Genomic DNA, 20,160 nt, shown 5'->3' with positions numbered 1-20,160 from the left:
GCTAGAATGATGGCCCCATCAATGCAGTGCTTGTCTTGAAAACACCAGGACCTGAGTTCAATCCCCAGCACCCACACAAAATGCCAGGCGTGGTAGTGCACACTTGAAATCTTAGGTCTGGGGAGATAGAGGCAGGGGGATGTCTGGGGTTTACTGGTTAGCCAGTCTTACCTAACTGGTGAGCTTTGGGCCAATAAGAGAATCTATCTCCAAGGGGGTGGCCAAGGTTTTCTCCAGCCTCTGTATGCACACGAAGCCTTATGGGTAGGTGATCCTCAAGTCCTTTACTCAGTGTGCAGTGTACCGTGTTCAGGAAGGAGGACATCATTACAGGGTGGGTCTTGGGGAGAGACAAGCTGTGAGCACTCTGCTTCCCACAGACAGCAGGTGGAAAGGCCCATCTGCCCACACAAACCTAGAGGGTTAGGGCTTATGACAATCGCCTGGAGGGACAGCTTGGAGGGCACCCTCAGAAATCTGGTGCCATAGGGGAGAGGCAGAATTCAGCAGGGAAGAGACTGCATGCTAAGACTGAAGGAGCCACCATACGTTGGATCTGTATGTTTTAAAATTTCAATGTATTTATTTATTTTCTATTTATGCGTGTGTGTGTGTGTGAGAGAGAGAGAGAGAGAGAGAAAGAGAGAGAGAGAGAGAGAGAGAGAGAGAGAGAGAGAGAGAGAGAGATATGCGTTTGTGTGAAAGTCAAAGGAACATTTTCAAGAGTTGGTGCCTCTTGTGTACTGTGTGAGTCTTGGGAATTGGTTGGGAGCACCTTTATCTATTAAACCACCTCACCCCCCTTTATATTTTGGATATTGAATGTTCCTCCAATGGCCCATGTGTTAAAGGCTTGGTCACCAGGGTGATGCCATTGGGAAGCTGGCTTAAGACCCTTAGGAGGGGAACACATTAGGTCACTGGGGGAAGCCCCTGAAGAGGACTCTGGGACTCTGGCCCCTTCTTTCCCTCTCCTTTGTTTCTCGTTGATGAGGTTAGTGGTTTCGCTTTGCCATGCACTTTCAGCAGTGGTTTACATCTTGCAACAGGCCTCAAAGCAAATGTGCTGGGGGTGGGGTGGGGTGGCTGGAGAGGTGGCTCAGCGGTTAAGAGCACTGACTGCTCTTCCAGAGGTCCTGAGTTCAATTCCTACCAACCACATGGTGGCTCACAAGCATCTGTAATGGGATCTGATGTCCTCCTCTGGTGTGTCTGAAGACAACAACAGTGTACTCACATATATGAAATAAATAAATCTTAAAAAAAAAAAAAAGGAAAAAAGAGAGAAAATGCCAACTGATCATGGTCTAGAACCTCTAAAGCTATGAGCCCAGTCTTTGTTAAAGGATTGTATAAAGCCCTTCGTCTTTGTAAGTTGATAATCATCTTTGTGACAGCACCCAGAAGCTGACTAACACGGAATCTTTTGGGACTGAACACGATAATTTCTTTTTTAGAATAATCTCTGTTTCACTTTGGTTTGCGTGCGTGTCTGTGTATGCACACATCCGTGTGGGTACGTGGGGGGGCCAGCAGAAGGTGTCAGATCTCCTAGTGCTAAAGTTACAGGTGGTTTGTGAGCCACCCTGACACAGGTTCTGAGAACTGAACTTTGATACTGGGCAAGAGCAGCAAGCGCCCTTAACCCCTGAAGCATCTCCCCAGACCCACTGCTATCTCAATAGAAGCTGGTTTAGCTGCTTAAAGTGGCCATGGGACTTTGCTTATGTGGGAATTACCAGAGGAGCCAAGAGACCGCCTGTGGCTTTATCAAGGGGGCGAGGAGAGACACATAAAGAAACGGGGTGAGATAAAAGAGCTGTGTCCTAATGGGTTAGATGTTCTTCTTAGTCCATGAGAAGTCACTGGTTTCGGGAGCCAGAAAAACAAAGTCAGTTCAGAAGTGACCACCACTGTTTTGTGGTTCTTCTGGCACGGGTGGGACTACTGTGTACTCCCCTGCAGCGATCTGGGCTCCAGCTATAGCATTTGGCTTTGATTTGCTTCCTTCCAATTGCATCCAGGGTCAACGGGGCTTCCAGGGTAGTGGGGAATCTGTCTGCAGAGTTCTTCAGGAACTTGTCCGTGTCGAGGGCACTGCTCTGTTGTCTGGCTGGGTGTTTATTCGAGTGTTATAAATACCCGATGTCCTGTTTGACCCCTTCTGTCCACACCATCAACGTGGCTATTTATATGATCTTTCTCAGTGTTGCTACATGAACTGTAGGGCCAGGGAGGACAAGATGTCTAGGAGACTAGGCTTTGGGACAGGAAGTGTATGGACCCAGGGAGGCCACATGCCACAACAGACACACCAGATAGGGACTGACTGTCTAATCAGATGTGGCTTGGGCACTGGTTCATGTGGAGAACAGTTAAAGATAGACATGGGGTTATCTATCTAGAAATAGGTGTTTCGGTCTAGGGAGATAGATCAGTTGCTAATGTGCTTTCCTTGCATGTATGAGGACCTGAATTTGATCCCCAGAACCCATATGGGGGAAAGGAAAGCATGGTGTAGTAGTGTAGTATGTTTTCATTTCAGCACTGTGGAAGCAAAGCAGGCAGGCTTGCTGGATGGCCAGTTTAGCTTCCATGGGGAACTCTAGGGCAGTGAGGGACTTTGTCTCAAAAGGGGAAGGTTAAGTGTCTGAGGAATGACACTGGAGGTTGTCCTCTGGCACATGTGCGTGTGTGTGCTCGTGCATACGCAAACACACACAAATATGCTCACACACTCTCACACACACATATCTGGAGCCAGGTATAGTAGCACAAGCTTGTAGTCACAGCCACGTGGGAGGGTGAGCCTGGATGATTTAGAGTTTGAGGCTAGCCTGGCCTACACTGTGAGTTCAAATCCAGCCTTGGTTCTCTAGTGAGCTGTTACCTCAAAACAAACACATGAAACTGACGTATCCGCCTGTGTGAGACAATGTTGAATTTTCCCTGCTGAAAGATAAATGAGAATTTCCTCAAAGGTGACAGGCCGATAGGAACTCGAGCTTCCCAGAAAAGAGCACGATTGAGCTGGTGCCCTGGGCATGCTCAGAACGGTCTCCCTGTAACCTGTGGGAACAGAGGGACCCTGGATTCCCAGACTCAATAACCAAGGAAGAAATGGCCTCTCAACAAAGGGGCACTGTTTGTGCTTCCTTTTGTCTCTCATGTTCAGTATAAAAGACGCTGTAATGATATTTGCTATGCCAAGGGCAGGAGCACCCTCATCTTGACAATGGGAGAGTCTTGGAGAAGTAAGCTTACTCAAGGCGGAGAAAACTAGGTTATATCCACCCTCTCTGTGCCTTTCAGTCACTTCATCACAGAGAGATGCCGAGAGGTTCAATGTGTCACAGCTCCCCACCCCCACACCAGAGGTGAACAAATTCCCATCATTCACCTTGGCCCTGAGTGGACACGAAGGTTACTGATTTAAAAAGAACTTGTGTGTGGGGAGGGCTGATGGGGGGGCGGGTGGCCTGCCAGACAAGTGCATGACTGCTGAGCTACATACATTACAGCCCTTGTTTGGGGCAGGGTCTTGCTCTGTAGCCCAAGCTGGCCCGAAACTCCACATTTCATCTTCCCAAGTGCTGGGGTTCCTGGAGTCTTTCTGGTAAGGTGTATCCGTCCCCCTAGTCTGTCTCCCCGGCTTTAAGACTGTCTGTCCTTGCTGATCCATTGCAAGGACCTGTCCCCCCCACAGGCACTGAACCTTTGCAGGCCCACTCATCTAGCATTCCGATCTAAGGGAGTGATAAGAGGAGGCTCTTTGATCCTGGACCATGAAGGAGCAAAGGCTGCAAAATGCGGAGAATGCTAAACACATTAACCAGAGCTTCCCCTGCTCTGTACAGAGAGAGGGTGGTGTGGTTTCCAGGGAGAACAAGCAAGCGGGGCTGGAGGAGGCAAGGCACCCCGCCAGGGCCAGGCAAAGTCAGAGGCCTCTGCAGCCAGCAAATGAGTCAAAGGTGCCCAGACAGAAGCTGGACCAAGTCAGCAAGGAGCAGCTTCCTTATCACTCTGAGTGAGTGACTGAGTCATACTGCCGGCAGTCGGCTCACAGCTAATGGAATATTTCCTGTAAATATTATTTTCCCTTCCTGTCTCATCATCTAATAGAATTAAAAAAAAAAAAAAACTTTACTCATCTTGTGGGGGGAGGTGACAAGAATCCATCAAATACCGGAGCCAGCTTCCCTGTCTTTGAAAGACTCTCAGGACTCGGGAAGCCACACTGGCTGCTCAGAGGCTGCTCAGTCACTTTGATTCCTTCTCCTAATGCCTCAGAAGGGACCCAGGAGTGTTCCTAATTGTGCATCTAAGCTTACATAAAAGCCCCCCTAAGTGCACATCAAATAAATAAGTAAACGCTGCCTACTGACGCCGTAACAAGGCCTGACTGGACAGTCCTTCCCACAGAAAAGCTTCCATTCGGTACACACCCGCGAGGAATAGAATTGCTCAAGTGCTGGCTTATGGCTAATGAACGCTACCTCTGTAGGGAGGTGTTTGTGAGTCTCCTCTTTCATACTGGGCTGTCTGAAAGCCCCACCGAGTTAGCATTTTCTGTTTTCTTCATATCTCGGCTTCGGACAACCAGAGGGTCAGTCTGTGCACAGGTCTGGCGGTTGCGAAACAGAAGGATTTCACACAAATCCTGACGCTGGTAACAGAGTAGAGCGTTAGCCACAACTAACCCACACCTCTGCGACTGGGCCTGCTCAGAGGGGGCTGATGGTCACGGAGATTAGAGCAGCTGTTACTCACTCAGGCTTTGATCTAAGGAATGTGGGGACCTCTTCTTTATAGCTCCTTGTGAGGCAGACCTATTTATGCCCTCCCCCTCAAGACCTTGATCCTGTCAGCTGAATCAATAAGGACCACTCAAATATATGAGATTTACTTTTTCATTCACATGCTTCAGAAAAGAAAGGAAAAAAAAAAACTCTTGTTTTTAGGACTAGCATTACTGGAGGAGTGCCGAGATAGCCAGTCGCTGCTGCTGGGCGGTTTTTAGGTTTTGACGTGTGTGAAAGTCTCAGTAGTTGACCACAAATACAAACTAAGAGGTAGACTGAGATAGACCCCCCCAAGGGCCAAACATCCACCGGGCACCATTTCATTAATCCCGAGGTCAAGAGCAACCTAGTCAGTGATTTATTTCTACACAAATGTTAAAGGTGGTTAGCACTTGGGATGGGGCAGGAGGCCATAACCTAGGGAGAGGCAGGATGTTTCTTCTTTGGCCACCATGGTCCTCTCATTCATTTTCAATGCTAAACCAAGACAGATGTGTATACATGTGTATGTGAGTGTGTCATTCCCTCCTCCGATTCTACGTTATGCATAAAGGTTGCCAGGACGACTGCCCATCGGCAAGAGTGATAATAGCTGAGGGATGTTTCCGTATGGCTGTGGTATGTGATGATTGACAGGAGCTGAAGTCTGCGAGGCAGGTGGAGGGTACAAGTGAAAACCTCCGGAGCAGTGTTTCCTGAGAGTGTGCTGAGGGCATCTGCAAGCTCACACGACATGTTACAATGTATTCTCAGCATCTTTTCAAAGTTCTGTCTCATCTATAAGACCTGTGCAAACAAGCAAGGAGCGTCAGTGGAGGATGAACTCCTGCAGCAGATTTCACTTGGTTATTAAATCCCGCTTGCTGCTATTTTAGGGCACTTGGGGGTCAAGTCTTTGGTGCCTGGCATCTGTGCTGGGTGACTTTTGTCACCTTAACACAAGCTAGGGCCATCTGGGAAGATGATGGAACTTTAAATGAGAAAGCACCTCTATCAGATTGCCCATTGGCAAGATTGTAGGAAGTCTTCAGACTGGGCCCTTCCCGTGGGCTGTTCCACTCCTGGGTCCTGGGGTGTAGAAGAAGGAACGCTGAGTAAGCAGCTTTCACCCACGGCCTCTGCTTCAGTTCCTGCCACCAGGTTCCTGCGCTGACTTCTTTTCATTTGGAACTTCTAATTTTTTCTGAACACGCTCAAAAGACAAAAAATAAGTCCCTATGTGTCTTTTTGTTTCTGACAAAACATGCTGGGGTGTGTGCATGGGGGTGGGGGAAAAGAAATCTGTTTTTGTTTTGCTTTAAATTGAAATTTTGTTTGCTGTGTTTTGGTTTTTTGCTTGCTTGTTTATGTTTTTGTTTTTTGTTTGCTCATTGTTTGAAGTTTGTTGTTGTTGTTGTTGTTGTTGTTGTTGTTTTGAGACAGGATCTTGATATGTGGCCCAGGATGAGAGTATTGGGGTCATAGGCCTGTGCCACAACACCTGACTTTTCAGAAACTTTTTGAAATGAAGTTCAGAGCTGTACTTAGGAAGAGAAGATTCTGCTTTTGTTGGAGCGATCCGGGCAGTGCATTACGGGTTGTGAACAGCAGGAAGCATAACTTTTTCTTCTACCCAGGCCTGGCGGCCCCCTCACTTTGCATTTCACTGTTCCAAGGCTGCTCAGAGTGGGACTCTGACGCAGGGTGGCTACTGAAACCAGCATGGCGAACCACATCTCACCCGGAGAACGAGAGCTACCGCCCTGTCTGATTTGAGATGGCCATTCTCTCTGGACTCTCGGGGACTTGGAGAGACATTTCTGATGAGCCTTGTGGGAAAACCTGTGTGGATGCTCAGAGGTAGCACAGTACAGGAGAGCCCTCAGCCCTTCAAAGAAAGGGAGTGCCCAGCATTGCCACTGTCTCAACCTGAAGGTTGGCATTCAGTACTATGGCGCCGTGTGACAGCTGCCGTAAGTGGGTCAGAGTGTCAGCGAGGGCTTCTGCTTGCTGCTGGCTGGGAAGAGTTGCCTGGGCAGGACAGGCAGTTCTTGCCCCAGAGGCCCCCAGGTACTTAGATCTTGGCACTGATCACCTCCTTGGCATCCCTGGAGGCTTTAGGTGTTGGAGATGAACTGGGTCCCAGTGCCAGAAGGGCGTGCTACCGCCTGGAGGCCATCCCTCGTGGAGCTCACTCACCATCCTGTGCTTGGGAACATTCCAGCTCTCACCCCTAGGGACGCAGCCACAGCCTGACCACCTTTTCCCGAGCCTGAGCTCAGAAAGCACAGATGGCGGTGATAGACCGTGGCTATCTCCAGACACCCTCGGATATCCTCACAATGCTTCCTACGTGCATAGTGGAGGGTCACAGAGACTGGGTGGACCCAGAGAGTTCCTGACGCATGATGGTCTGGAGGCACCAAGGAGGGACTTGGATCGCTTTATATGCAAACATACCGTGCCTTGCTAACTCCCGCAGGTGAGTGCACCTTTAGCCCGAGCTCCAAGGCTCGGAGCTGCTCAGAGCCTCGCCTATTTTTGTGATGCTAATGATGTCGAGTAAAAAGAAAAGGACTCTTCCCCTGTCTCCCCGGAAGGCAGGATTTCACAACTATGGCTCCCGGTTCACTCTTCAGTTTGGCCCTAGAGTCCCATTAACACCGTGGGTCACCCCAAAGCTGATGAAGAAGAGGTATCACTTGGCCTGAGGGGGGGTTGAAAGGATGGTTCCTAACTTCATATTCAGCATTTATTTCCCAAGGACCCCCAAATTGTACCTGAGCCCACACGATCAGCATCGGACTGATAGCCCAAGGATTTCTGTGAATGCCGGCGAGTTTTCTGGGATCCAGCTGTCTGTCTTTCCCTCTCCAATGTTGCTCTGTTGATAACTTTTGTTTTGTTTTGTTTAAGAAACCAAATCGGGTCTTACTAATAATGATTTATTGAGCCCATATTATGCGTCTCTGGTGTTTTACCTATATCGAGTGCTATGGTATTACTTTCGTTAGAATTACACTTAAGAGAAAGTAAGAAAAAAATCCACCTACACAGGGCTAAAGCGAACAGAATTCTCAGTGCCGAGAGCCACCAACAGAGCTGCCAGCAAGACTGAGGTCTACTTTGGGACTCCTTGATACTCCAGCTCCAACTGAATACCTAAGTGCCTGCTCGCTACCGTCCCTTGGGTGTCCCACTACCAATTTAATGAAGAAAGTGACTAAGGGCAGACACTAACTTCATAGAGTCCGACCAGACCTGATGTGTTTCTGTCCTAATCACAGATACTGAAGCTCGGGTAGCAGTCTGGGAGCCTGCAGTGGACCAATGGTGCATTCTCACCCCCAAAGCACTTTTCCACTGTATACTTTCTGTTTGCTCTGGTCTGGGGAAAGTGTGTCAATGAAGACAAAATTCAAACACGTCTCTGTTCCCAGTGACCTGACTTCCCTTTCTCTGGGGCAGATGACCCTAGTCTCTGTTCACTTGTATGATGCCAGAAAGGTAGTTGTCAAGTTTTCAAAACCTTTCCTTACTCTATTTTTTTCATATCTCCTTGACCTATGACCTTGAGCTCTTATGACCTATGACCTTATTCCAAAAACCACCAGGGAGAACTCAGATTGCCCTCAGGATTCAAGAGAGATTCCTTTATTTTGCCTAAACAGGTAGCCTCCCAAGAAAAGGAACATACCCAATGGGCCCCCAGAGCCTGTTCACCCATCTACTCTTGGAGAACGGAGCCAAACACCATACCTTAGATAATTATAACACCTTAGGTTTCCTTAGAGACAGGCAGAGAAAAATATTTACCCAGGAAACTTGGATAGGATTACAGCGGAGTAATTTATATATATATGCACACTAGCATGGTGAGCCCTTAGGCTGCGCAATGTTAACTCACATCTACCCTCTTTCTCTCTCAAAAGAGAACCCTTGGACTCACAGAGAAGGGGCCCTTACCTTCCTTGGCTTCACTTTATCATGGTAGTCATACTGGAAAATTCCTTTGTAGCTCAGTCCCAGCCACCACGGTATCCCCTGCTTGTCCTAGGATGTCAAAAGGAATATAGGTCAACACAGGGCTGGAGAAGGCAAACGCAGAACAAGAAGGGATTTCCTAGCTCAGCTGATGGCAAGGGAAAAGGCAGTGTCTCTGGGGTAGAAGGGACCCACCTCTACTTTATATCTTAATAGGTGTGGATGCTGGCTCAGTTGCGTGAGGAGGGCAGGGACCAAACCTGAGCGTGCCAGTTGGTTCCATTTCTAAGCAGCATCACAGCTAGGACACCTGCATCCCTAATTTGTTTATTTACTTCTTTGGTATAAGCACGTGGACCTGTTTGTGTGCGTACAGGCGTATACGCACATGCATGGACTTACATGTGGAGACACTGACACTGGCGGCTAGCACTGGTTGCTTTGAGAGCCCCAGCCGCCTCCCCCTCCCCCCCGTTTCTGCCTCACCAGCACTGGACATTTGACTTGGGTGCTGTGGACCTGAACTCAGGTCCTTAGGATTAGCCAGCACTTTACCAACGAAGCCTCACCTCCCCACCCTCCATCTCTACCTCTTAAAGAGGAAATCATGAAGATTAAAGAAAAAGGAAATAAAACTTGAAAACAAAAGATTATTTGAAGTTCCAGGAACGTGTCATTTTTTTTTTTTAAACAATCTTTTTGTGTGTCAGGGAGGATTGAATCTGTGGCTTCGCACAGATCAAATACAAACTCTATCGCTGAGCTACCCTATTCCATTTAAAAATAGTTATTTTTAAAATTAATTAATTTATTTGAAACACTGAGGATTACTCTCAGAGCCTTTTGCATATATATATATGTATATATATATATATATATATATAGAGAGAGAGAGAGAGAGAGAGATAGGTAGATGGATAGGTGAGTGGATAAATGCTTGATAGATAGATAGATAGATAGATAGATAGATAGATAGACAGATAGACAGACAAAGTTGATAGACAGACAGATAGATGTATATGTGGCACAAGGGATTCTGAGCCCCCTTCTTTACTGTACTTCATTCTGGGGTCAGTGGCACAACATTACTTAGGGGCTGGCTTTGAGGGGATTCACATTCCTAGGTGTCAGGTCACCCTGCTCTTGACCCTGTAACTTAGGCTTGCGAAAAGCAGTCATCTTTGTCTATCGTGTGGGAAAGAGATCTAAGCGCGGATGGAACGGAGAGGCGAATTTAGAATGAAGCTGATGTCACACTGCAGGGGACATTGCCACATTCAAGAAAACAGTCTGGGGCTCTGCCTCCTCCTTGGAAAGCAGACTGCCTGGCATCGGACCTCCAAGAGAGACACAACATTCCCCCACAAAGTGTTTGGTTTCTAGTTCCTTGTATTTGGTGGAACTTTGCTAGTGAGAGGCCCCGAAGCCCTGATTTCCCAGGATCCCTCGGAGACTGAAAGGAAGGAAGGGATAAGATATTGTTGGGTTACTCCATCAAGTGGTAATACCCTAGGGATAAAACTCAGTTGCTCAATTTCCCCTGGCAAGCCATCTTTCTGACCAAGCCAACTACCGTCAACTCCAATTCCCCTCAAAATCTTCAGGTTGAAAAATGAGGCTCTTCTGTTTGCTTGCTTTTTCGGGACAGGGTGGACAGGCTTCGGCAAACGAGTTCACTCACCTTCACTGCATAATAGTGGACACCGTAGGTTGGGAGAGACTCCACAATACTCATGTAGCTGCAGAGACAGTGCACAGGAACAACACACAGAAGGGTTAGTGAGCAGAAATGGTATCATTCATATATACGTGTGTGTGTGTGTGTGTGTGTGTGTGTGTGTGTGTTCTTTTGCTGTGGGCTTTGAGGTTCTGAAGTGGATACTAACTTGGAGTTTAGGATACACTTCCTTCTTCCTACTAACACTCAAACATAGTCTTGTGTGTTCGTTGTGTGTATGTGCGTATGTGTCTATGGGTTTGTGTGTCTGCATACATAAGTGCACATACGTGTAAGCTGATGTTGGATGCCTTCCTTCGTCACTCTCCACAGGGTGTCAGTGACATGGAGCTCACTGATCGAGCTAGGCTGACTATCTAGTGAGGACCCGCTTGTCTCTGCCTTCCTGGTGTTGGCATTAACTAGTACCATTATACAACGCACATTGCCATGCCTGGTTTTTCATGAGGGTTCTGGGGAGCTGAATCAGGGGTCCTTCTGCTTACAGCGTGAGCACTTTACTGACTGGGCTGTGTCCCTTCCTCCCAAACACGGTCTTAGCGAGCACTCAGAAGGGCCACTTACTTCACAATCGCTTGTCCCCTCGTCTGGCCATTCAGTTTCTTGTAGTACTCAATGACTCTGTCTTCACTAGAATCAGAGGAAAGGATTCTGGCATTAGAGGTGAGCGTCCCACCCACACGTAGCACTAAGACATTGTGATGCCCATCCCCCCACCCCCCGGAACCTTGGAGAATAATTCAGCAGCCGAGTGACATTTCTCAATGCTGCTCACGTGAAGTCTAAAAGACTCGGTGGGAGGTAGAAAAGCCTGTCTTCTCCTCAAAGGACTCAAGTTATCTTTATCTCAGACTGCTGGTCAGTTGGATAAGACTGGCATGCAGGTTTGGGGGTGCACAGGGGCATTCTTTGTAAGATACTGTGTTAAAATCACTTGGTGCCAGTCACAGGGGCCACCGTGGTTAAACTTACTCAGCTCTCCTTTCTGACACTCTTCATTTACACAGGGCCTGTCCCCACAGGGTCTGGGGCAGTACGGTAACATCGCTCCTACCCAATGCTCAGGGACAAACTTTTCTGAGTATTCAATGACTCGGGGCTTCCAAGAAGGAGAGAAAGTTCTGGAATTTGGGTCTGGTTAATAAGATTCCCAGGGAACAACACACGGGCTAATTGAATGAGTCGGCAGCACATTTATCTTTCTGAGGTTTTCCTTCTAAAATTAACCGGAGATTAGATGGCTCCTTGGTGACCACGGCTAGCCAGAATTTGCTTTGACAGGATAGCCTGTGGCTGGGGTAGTAGCACAGCCTTCCTGGGGATGTGACTGGTGCCCAGATAGGTGGGAACAATAGCAGCTCCCGCTATGGCCTCAGGGGTCACAGGGCCAGCCCACAGAAAGAAATAGGGACAGTCATTGGCCAAAGGCCTTGTGTCCGACCTATTAAGGACGACCCTAAAAGCTTCATCCTCCATACCCTCTCCATAACTTTGGCTTTGAACCCCACCGAATCAGTCATTTCTTCAGCCACCAGCAAGGGGTCTCTTAGTTTTCTGTAAGCATGCCATGGTGGGAAGCATGCGGGTTACAGGGTTTGCTCTCTTGAGACTTCCTTAGCTGATCTCGGGTGTCCACTATAAATTTAGGCAGAGCCCTCTCTTGCTTCTTTCTGTTTTCCTTCCTATCTTCTGGGGTGCCCCATTTTGTGAGTCCATGACCTATTGACGTCACACTTTCAACCACACAGGCGTGATTTTTTTTTTTTTTTTTTTTTGTGAGGTCAACTTCCAAATTTGTGGTCAAGCCAACCAATGGAGACTCAAGCCGACTTCTTTTCTAGCGCTGGGAGTGAGCATCCCTGAGGGTGGGGGTGGGAGACTGAGAGTCAACATGGTGTTGTAAATATAAGCAAGGCTTGGGAAACATCCACAACACGGAGTCCCAAACACTGACAGGCGGCTGTCCTTCTGGCCCGACCGCAAGGTCTCATGGGGCCTGACAGCTGCAGGTAGGGCTGCGGCCCCCAACCTCGTCCAGCTGCCTGCTGGCTGAAGCCATCTGGTGAGCCACAGTGGTGACCTCCTCTCGCCTCCGGTTTCTCCACTTCTCCCTCCACATTAAGCCAAACAGGGGCCTGTCATGTGGTGACACACTCAATGCCAGCTGGAGTCTCATCAAACATGTCCCGGCTCTGCTCCATCCTGTTCCCACCTGTCTCCTGAAACTGTGGAAGGGATGGGCGCTCCTCCGTCTGCAGACTGCGTCCCTAATAGGTCTGATCCTCTTAAAGACTGGACAGAATCACATCGGGAAACTCACACGTTACAGGGAATTGAACCCCAGCTGCCGTCTGTCGGGTATGATGTAATTATGTAACGCGCATTCAGCAGGGCAGAACGGCGCCTTCCCACTGGCCAGGTCTCGTTGGGAAGTTAGTTACGTTACCACTCCGCAGATAAGGGGGCGCAGAAACGCATGACTGGTGGAGGGGCAGTGGTGCTGATGCTGGTGTTGGGGTTCCCTATCTTAGACTTGTCAGACTACAGAGACAGAGTTCCAGTCATTGCATATACTGTAGAGGTGATTGGGGTGCCTGGTCATCTATAGCCAGGCTCATGATGGAGAATCCAGGCAAGCCCTAATGTTGCTGTGTTCTGTAGTCCTGGGTGTCTCACCTTAACCTGTTAAGATGCCTCCTTGTTAGGGACGTCATCACATAGTATGAAATCCATGCACAGGGGAAAGGAGGCTGGCCCCATGGCCCAGTATGCTTGTGAACCTCGTATGCTTTCCCGTTACACGGTGTGACTCATTTACTCAGTTAATTACAGTCTGAAGTAGCTTGGTGTGGTCACTCCCATTGTACACATGGAGAGAGGGGCTAGCTAGATATTATAGCCTCACAATTCGCAGACCTGTCTGGTACTATGACGGAACCCACGACTTGACCAGAATGTCACACAAAAGGGCTCCTGGTAGCCAGTCTTGCACAAAGGATGTTCACTGTATTTCTGAGTGCCAGTGAGAATGAAAAGCCAGAAAGAATGGGGATCTATATCCTTGGTTCAGGAACGACAAGGTCTACCTGAGACTGCGTGGCATGGAGGAGAAGGAAGAGGGGGTCATGGTCAACTGTGATGCTGAGTGGGGAAGCTGGGCAAGTGCGGAGAATCTCTGTGTACTAGCTTCTCCTTTCATGCTGTATCTATACAAACGGCGTCTTCCCTGCTAAGTCCCTGCTTCTTAAAAATTCACGGAAATAGGTTGAGAAATCAGAGAAAGCCACAAGCAGAGGTACAAGGCATCAGGGTGGGGACAGAGGAAAAGGCCACGGCTTCTTTTAGGGTCAGGATGGTCCATGCTACTAATGTGACACTGAGGGTGCCTGGCTTCTGTAACCTGCCATTCTCCCTGTGGTGCATTAGACCGCTGTCTGCGCATGCATGCATCTGGGTAAGGCCTTAGGGAAGGGCTGGCCTGGTCATGTACTAAGGGATGCTCTGGCTAGATGGCAGCTGTGGGCAAACTGTTCAGGTAGAGATATTCAAGTTGATGAAAGGCAGAAAGCAGAGCCAGAAGGGCTTTCTATATTGATAATTACATGAACAGAGACGATCTGGCGGAGACAATGTAACAATGGGCCAGAATGAGAGAAGGGGAGGGACGGGGGAACTCAGCACTGGGCGTGGGGGTTGGTTTAATAATGTTAGACAGTAAATGAAGACAGGACTGAGGGATGAATTAGGTCAAAGTTGATTCTGACTCCAGATGGTGGACCAGCATCATGGCTCTCGCATTCCCGAGTGTGCCAGTGTGCGTGTGAGAACTTGTAGCTTTCTGTCTCTTTAAATGAGACAATGTTTCACTATGTAGCCCAGGCTGGCCTTCCATTCACTGATATCACGCAGTTTGGTTTTGAATTGGGAGGGTCTTTATTTACAGTTATATTACCAAAGGAAGACTGAGGCTAAGCCAGGTCAGCGGTGAGCTGAGGTGTGGTGCGTACTGAAAGGGACGCACAGTTTGGAGTCCAGCTCTTCAGGAGTGGGGCTTCTCAGAGAAAGGTGTTTTCTGAGTATGGGTTTCATCTCACTGAAGAACTCTCTGCCTTATGACCTGACCTACCCCCTTGTAAGGCATCTTAAGTCTACTTAAATAAGGGAATGGTTAGTTTATTTACTGCTGGAAGTGTCTAGACAGGGTAGGATACGAGTTCACAGATTTTAGAATGCATTCATAAGTGTGTGGTGAGGCCTGTGTTGTGGTTTACTATGGAAAACTTCTTCAGTGCCTTTTGTCTTCCCTCTCCCCTCTCCTCCCCTCCCCTCTTGCCTTCTCCTCCCTTCCATTCCCTTCTCCTCTCCTCTTCTCTCCCCCTTTCCTCTCCTCTCTTTCCTCCCTTCTCTCCTGTCCTCACCCCTCCTTCCTTTCCCTTCCCCTGGTCCCTCCCCTCCCATTTCTTCTTCCCTCCCCTTCCCTCGCCTCTTCTTCCCTCCTCCTTTCCTGTACAGAGGGCCTCACACACACTAGGCAAACTTGCACCACCAAATTACATCTCAACCTCTAAAAAGAACTTTTTTTTCAAGGGCTCATGAAGTTGCTGGCTTTGAGTTCACTCTGTAGCTCGGGGAGGCCTTCAATTTACAACCCTCCTGCCTCAGCCCTCTGAGAATCTGGGGCTGTGGGTCTGTACCACCAGGCGTCCTGCCATGACCGTGACTTATGCTACGAGCAGCTGCACTGTTTTCTGAGAAGGCATCGGAAGAACCACCAGGGAACGGTTCCTGTCCTTGTGAGAGGTCTGAGGTCAGCACAGAAGTGCCCAGCAGGATTCCAACACCGTCCTCAGGAATGTGAGCCCCTGCTCCATCCAGGTGTAACCACAAATGCCTAAATCACCCCACGGAATTGGGCAATTCAGGGCTCTGCCGATGAGCTATGGCGTAAAGTGGCAAAGGAGGCTATAAATCAAGGAGATAGAAAACACCAGGGAGAAAACAAGGAACCTGCATCTTCTTGTTGTTGCCAAAGAAATGATGCCCTGGTTTCTCTAACCCCTCAGACCTCCCACGTTCCAGAGACAGCATTCTAATCTAGAACTTGCAATCCTCCTGCCTCAGCCTCCCAGAATCCTGGTATTATAGGTATAGACCACTACCCCTGACTCTGAAACCTCTTAGTTCTGAACACCTAAGTTGCCTGACATGGTGGGAAGGGCAGGAGGCCTCTGGTAGCCGAACCCTGTGTGCCCTTCTTGAGGAAGGGGAAACTTGTTCCTGGGCAGGTTCTGGAATGGAGGGTCTTACCAGTAGGCCAGGGAGGGGTGTTCCTTCAGGGCTTGGGTGGGAAGGGCTGGCAGCTTTTTCAGGTCACTTCTCACCACCTCATTGCTGAAAGAGAACGTCAAGAAACATCACTTCACCCTCCGAGAAATCTACTTCACAGCACCCGACCCACTGACAGCCCGACATCTGCTCCCTTATGTGGCTGTTGATGGAGACAAGGGGGGCTTTGTTTTTGTTTATGTGACACATGGGGAAGAACACAGGGCATGTGGAGCTGAGGGGTTTCTTTTTCCTGTGTAGAGCCGGGGATGCAGGCGTGGGAGAGCCTCAGAACCCCCGCCCTCACAGACACTGTTGCAGGCTCGGTTCTGAGCAGCACTGGGTATGAATAAAGGGATCCCATGGGGTGTGTCCCAGGAGAAGCTTCTAGGACCCCATAGCTGGGCTCACAGACTCAAAAAGGGCTCAACTCAGCTCATCTCTGGAGCACCTTCTGCCCCCCTAATTCACAGTGCAGAGAGTCTTGGCTTAGATTCACCCCATCCTGGATGTGTAACTACCGTTCCTTTGAACAAGCCTGCGGACTACGTAGCAAGTGGGAAGCAGATTATCTGGCACCATCAGGAGGATTGATACAGCTGGTTTGGAATCGGACTGTCAGCTCTCATAAATTCACAGATGCTCAGGGTAGGAAGATAGTTTAAACCTCCCTGTTTCAGTCAACCTTCTTCACATGCTTAACTCCTCTTTAGAGTCCCAAGCCTGATCAGCCTTTGGCACTTTAAACAATGACTCTGTCACCTACAAGGTTCTTACTCATTCCACCCAATCAGAGTCACAGAAGTAAAGTCACCAGGTCTCTTGATGTTTCAAGTTTAGTTTTCTTGTGCTGAGCTTTTCTTACGGCTACGCAACCACAGTCCATGGGTTATACACACCCGTGTTTAGTCACTTAGCAGTTCTACAGCCCTTTATGCTAGGGGGGATCCCTGTGGTGTCCATACCGACACTTGGTCTCCAGAGCTATCAACAATATACACTTGGCCGTGGTTCCAGTATCTAAATAGTTGTCTCCTGCAATGGGCCCACCCCCAAAGCCCCAGGCCTATAGTGGGGCTTGCCAGGGTTCATCTTGTGGAGACTTGCATTAGATACATAGCACTAACCTGGGTTGTTGGCAGCTTTCTGTGTTGTTCATGTAAAGCTAGGTAAGCACTGGCCACCAGGAGCCTGGACTATACCATATAAAAGCAACAGAAAGGAGATCGGCACATAAATAAGAAAGGAGGAAGGGGAGGAGGAAGAAGAGGGGGAAGGAGAGGGGGAAGAAGAGGGGGAGAGGAGGAAGAGGGAGAAGAAGAGGGGGAGGAGGAAGGGGGAGAGAGAGGAGAAACATAGAGGAATGGGACCGGGAGGCCACAGACACAGGTGTAGAGCTCCAGGGGTGACTGGAGAGCAGTCATCCTTAAACCTATGCTGTCAATGTAAGGATCCAAAAGGTCTTTGTATCAGGAGTAGAAACAACACTACCAGCAGTGACGTCAGCAGCTCCACTACCAATTGCAACTGGGGAAACTGTGTCACACTCCAAGTTTCTCTCCGTGGTGTCTAGGAATCATCTGGCTGTTTAGGAACATTACAGTTGTTGGCTGGTCCCAACTTTATTAAGAAATAAGGACAGGGATGTTTACATATTCATCTTGAAGCAGCCAGGGATTCTCAAGCGTTTGACTCCGTGTACCCAAGAGCTTGCACCATATAGTCTATGTAGTAAGGAAAGGGTTTGTCATCTACTGGTCATAAGGCAGCGCCCTCAGGGTTATAAAGAAAGCACCAGGGGAGAGAGAGGTGGGATCAGATGCAGTCCTTACCCCAAATGTGCTCACAGGTAGCTGAGGAGGAGGGGAGGGGAGGATGAAGGTGGGGGGACTGGAAGGAGAGGGGGCTGCTGATATTGGGATGTAAAGTGAATAAATGAATAAATAAATGGACAAAAAGGAAAATGAGAGGTGTTCATTCAAAGATAACTGGTAGCATGGGTAGAGAAAGTCATTATATTAACACAGTAAGGCAAGTATTTGGGGGAAATAAAGGCCTTTTTGGAGCTGGTGTAAAGACAGGGTTTGGGGATGACTCTGTGTAACAGAGGGTGCAGAGGTCATGTTTACTGTCAAAGCAGGTATGTAACCTGACTCGGAGAGCCCAATCACAGTGGCTGACATGTGAGGGGACAATGGGACAGGAAAGACGATTTGGAAACAGGATTTTGAGAACCTTCAGTGATAGCTTAGTCACACGCAAGGTCCTCCAAGAGACAATGGAAAGCCAACGGAGCTTTTCAAAGAGGGAAGCCCTTGGCGTTTAGGAAAATGAGGTTATCAACTACGGCTTAAAATTGCATGTCAGAGAGGCCTAACTTAAGCCGACATTTGGTTGACTAAACACCTGAGGATCCACTGTGGTACCTAGAAGGTCTTCTCTGTCCACTTAACTATAAATTTACCCAAGCACGGGAAGTTTGACTCCATGGCTGGTTAGTGCTGAGGGTGGGTCCTTAACCATCAGTCTTGCTAGGCACGGTTTTAGCTGCCGGGATATATTGTACGGAAAGTAGCCCATCTGACCCATCTGACTCTGTGGAGCTGAAACCAGAGTTCAGGCGCCTCCTCTCGTCACACCTAAAGTACATTCGGGGAAGGAACGGAAGGACACAGAGATCGTTTTACCTCCCAACCACAGCTTTGTTGGCAAATAAACATCCCTGATGACAGCCACAGGCTGTATTTCCTTGCTGAGGCTTGCCCTGGATTCTCCTGCTCTCCTCCAGGGCAAGGTTACACAGAAAAGTATATGGAGAAGTCACCAGGGCATGAAGCCCATCCTGATCCATTATACTCTGGAAGGGATCCATGACTCCCGGGCCTCTCCAGAGGATGAGTATGGAGACAAATTCTGCTTTGCTGTTTGGAAACACCTGCAGTCACTCGGGGGTGTCCAGCCCTGTCAATCTGGCCAACACGTGCAGCTGAAAATCAGAAAGCCGTTCTAAAGTTCTACAGTGCCTCCTGCCTTGGTTAGTACGTGGGTGGGAGAAAGTCACCCCAATAGGACAGATGTCTGCTTCACCTTAAAACTCTACAAAGCTATAGCCCAGCACGTGCTAAAAGCTCCCAGCTTTCTCATCTAGGGGCTGCCATACCGAGGTTCCCCCAGAGTTCAGTATGCTTGCTATGCCATAGATTAAAACACACTGTTCATAGTCATAGTCTACGTTTAGAAACAAAAGGTGAAATTTTTTTCTTACGAACCAGTTGTCAAAAGAAATTCCCCAGTCTGATTTTTTAATATCAACTAGACTGTATTAAAAAGAAGCTTAGGTAGCTGCCATTGTTCCCAGTAGAGAAATGGTATTTCGATGCTTTGGTGGTTTTTCTTGGGAGGGTAGGTTGAGATGATGTGCTAGTGTTTGAGTGATCTACAGGAGAGAGTGAAAAGATTTCTAGCGATATGACTAATAGAAAACTTACCACATCAAAGGACAACATATTTATTACCACAACATATTTAGCCAAGGCACTGAGTTAAACAGGGACAAAGTTAAGCATCAGGAAGGGGTTGGTAAAACCTATCACGTGTTTTCCTTAAAAGAAAAGAAAAAATCTGGGGGATGGAGTGTTGGAGAAATGGCTCGGAGGTTAAGAGTTAAGGGTGAACACTTCCTCTGCAGAGGACCGGAGTGTGGGTCCCAGCACCCACAGCAGGTAGCTCCAGGGAATCCGATGCCCATTTCCAGCCTTCATGGGCACTGCGGTTAGGAGCACCCACACTAAAATAAAAACACCATCTTTTTCTTTTTAATCTAGGAAATAACATTATCAGGAAATTCCCCTTTGGTGGAATGAGATGTCCATACATTGGAGAAGCAGCTTGGGGGCTCTGGAGTAGGCTTAATGTGGAAGAACATCTCCGTGAAGACACTGTTTGAAAAACAAATCTAGTGTAGCATAAGAAAGTAGGCAGAAATTCAGAAATCGGGAGACTTCTATGCTAGCACCAAACTAAATCCTCTGTATGCGCTGGGCATATCATGAAGCTACAGCTCTCTGGGAAAAAGATGTGTTTCAGAAAAGTAGGAGTGTACGGTCCTTTACATATATTTCCAAAAAACAAACAAAAACAACAACAACAACAACAACAACAACAACAACAACAAAACCAACCCACAAGGCTCCAGGAAACAAATGCTTCCTGACCTACTTGGTGGCTAGCCCATCTTTTAACTCAAGGGTATGTTTTACTATCTCATCCACCCAGCATGAACATTTATTTTCCTGCTTCTTTCTTCTCCTCCTCCCTACACATCCTCCTCCT

At 48.3% G+C, this 20,160-nt stretch overlaps 1 protein-coding gene across 2 annotated transcripts in view; it reads right to left on the bottom strand.

Moving 5' to 3' along the window:
• Positions 1-20,160, bottom strand: part of Frmd4a (FERM domain containing 4A) — a 314,400-nt gene that overhangs the window by 66,981 nt on the left and 227,259 nt on the right. Inside the window, exons 8-11 of one of the 2 annotated variants that reach the window (XM_032884487.1) lie at positions 15,811-15,894; positions 11,068-11,133; positions 10,447-10,504; positions 8,748-8,834 (exon numbers count right to left, since the gene is read on the bottom strand). In XM_032884487.1, coding sequence (XP_032740378.1) covers positions 8,748-8,834; positions 10,447-10,504; positions 11,068-11,133; positions 15,811-15,894 — 295 coding nt within the window. Of the gene's footprint in view, positions 1-8,747; positions 8,835-10,446; positions 10,505-11,067; positions 11,134-15,810; positions 15,895-20,160 lie in introns of those variants that run through there. The other variant, XM_032884486.1, reaches the window with a different exon arrangement.

This window comes from Rattus rattus, chromosome 14 (assembly GCF_011064425.1).
Source record: "Rattus rattus isolate New Zealand chromosome 14, Rrattus_CSIRO_v1, whole genome shotgun sequence".
Lineage (NCBI taxonomy): Eukaryota > Metazoa > Chordata > Mammalia > Rodentia > Muridae > Rattus > Rattus rattus.
Note: the sequence above shows the minus strand (reverse complement) of the source record. Positions and strands in the feature narration are given on the sequence as shown.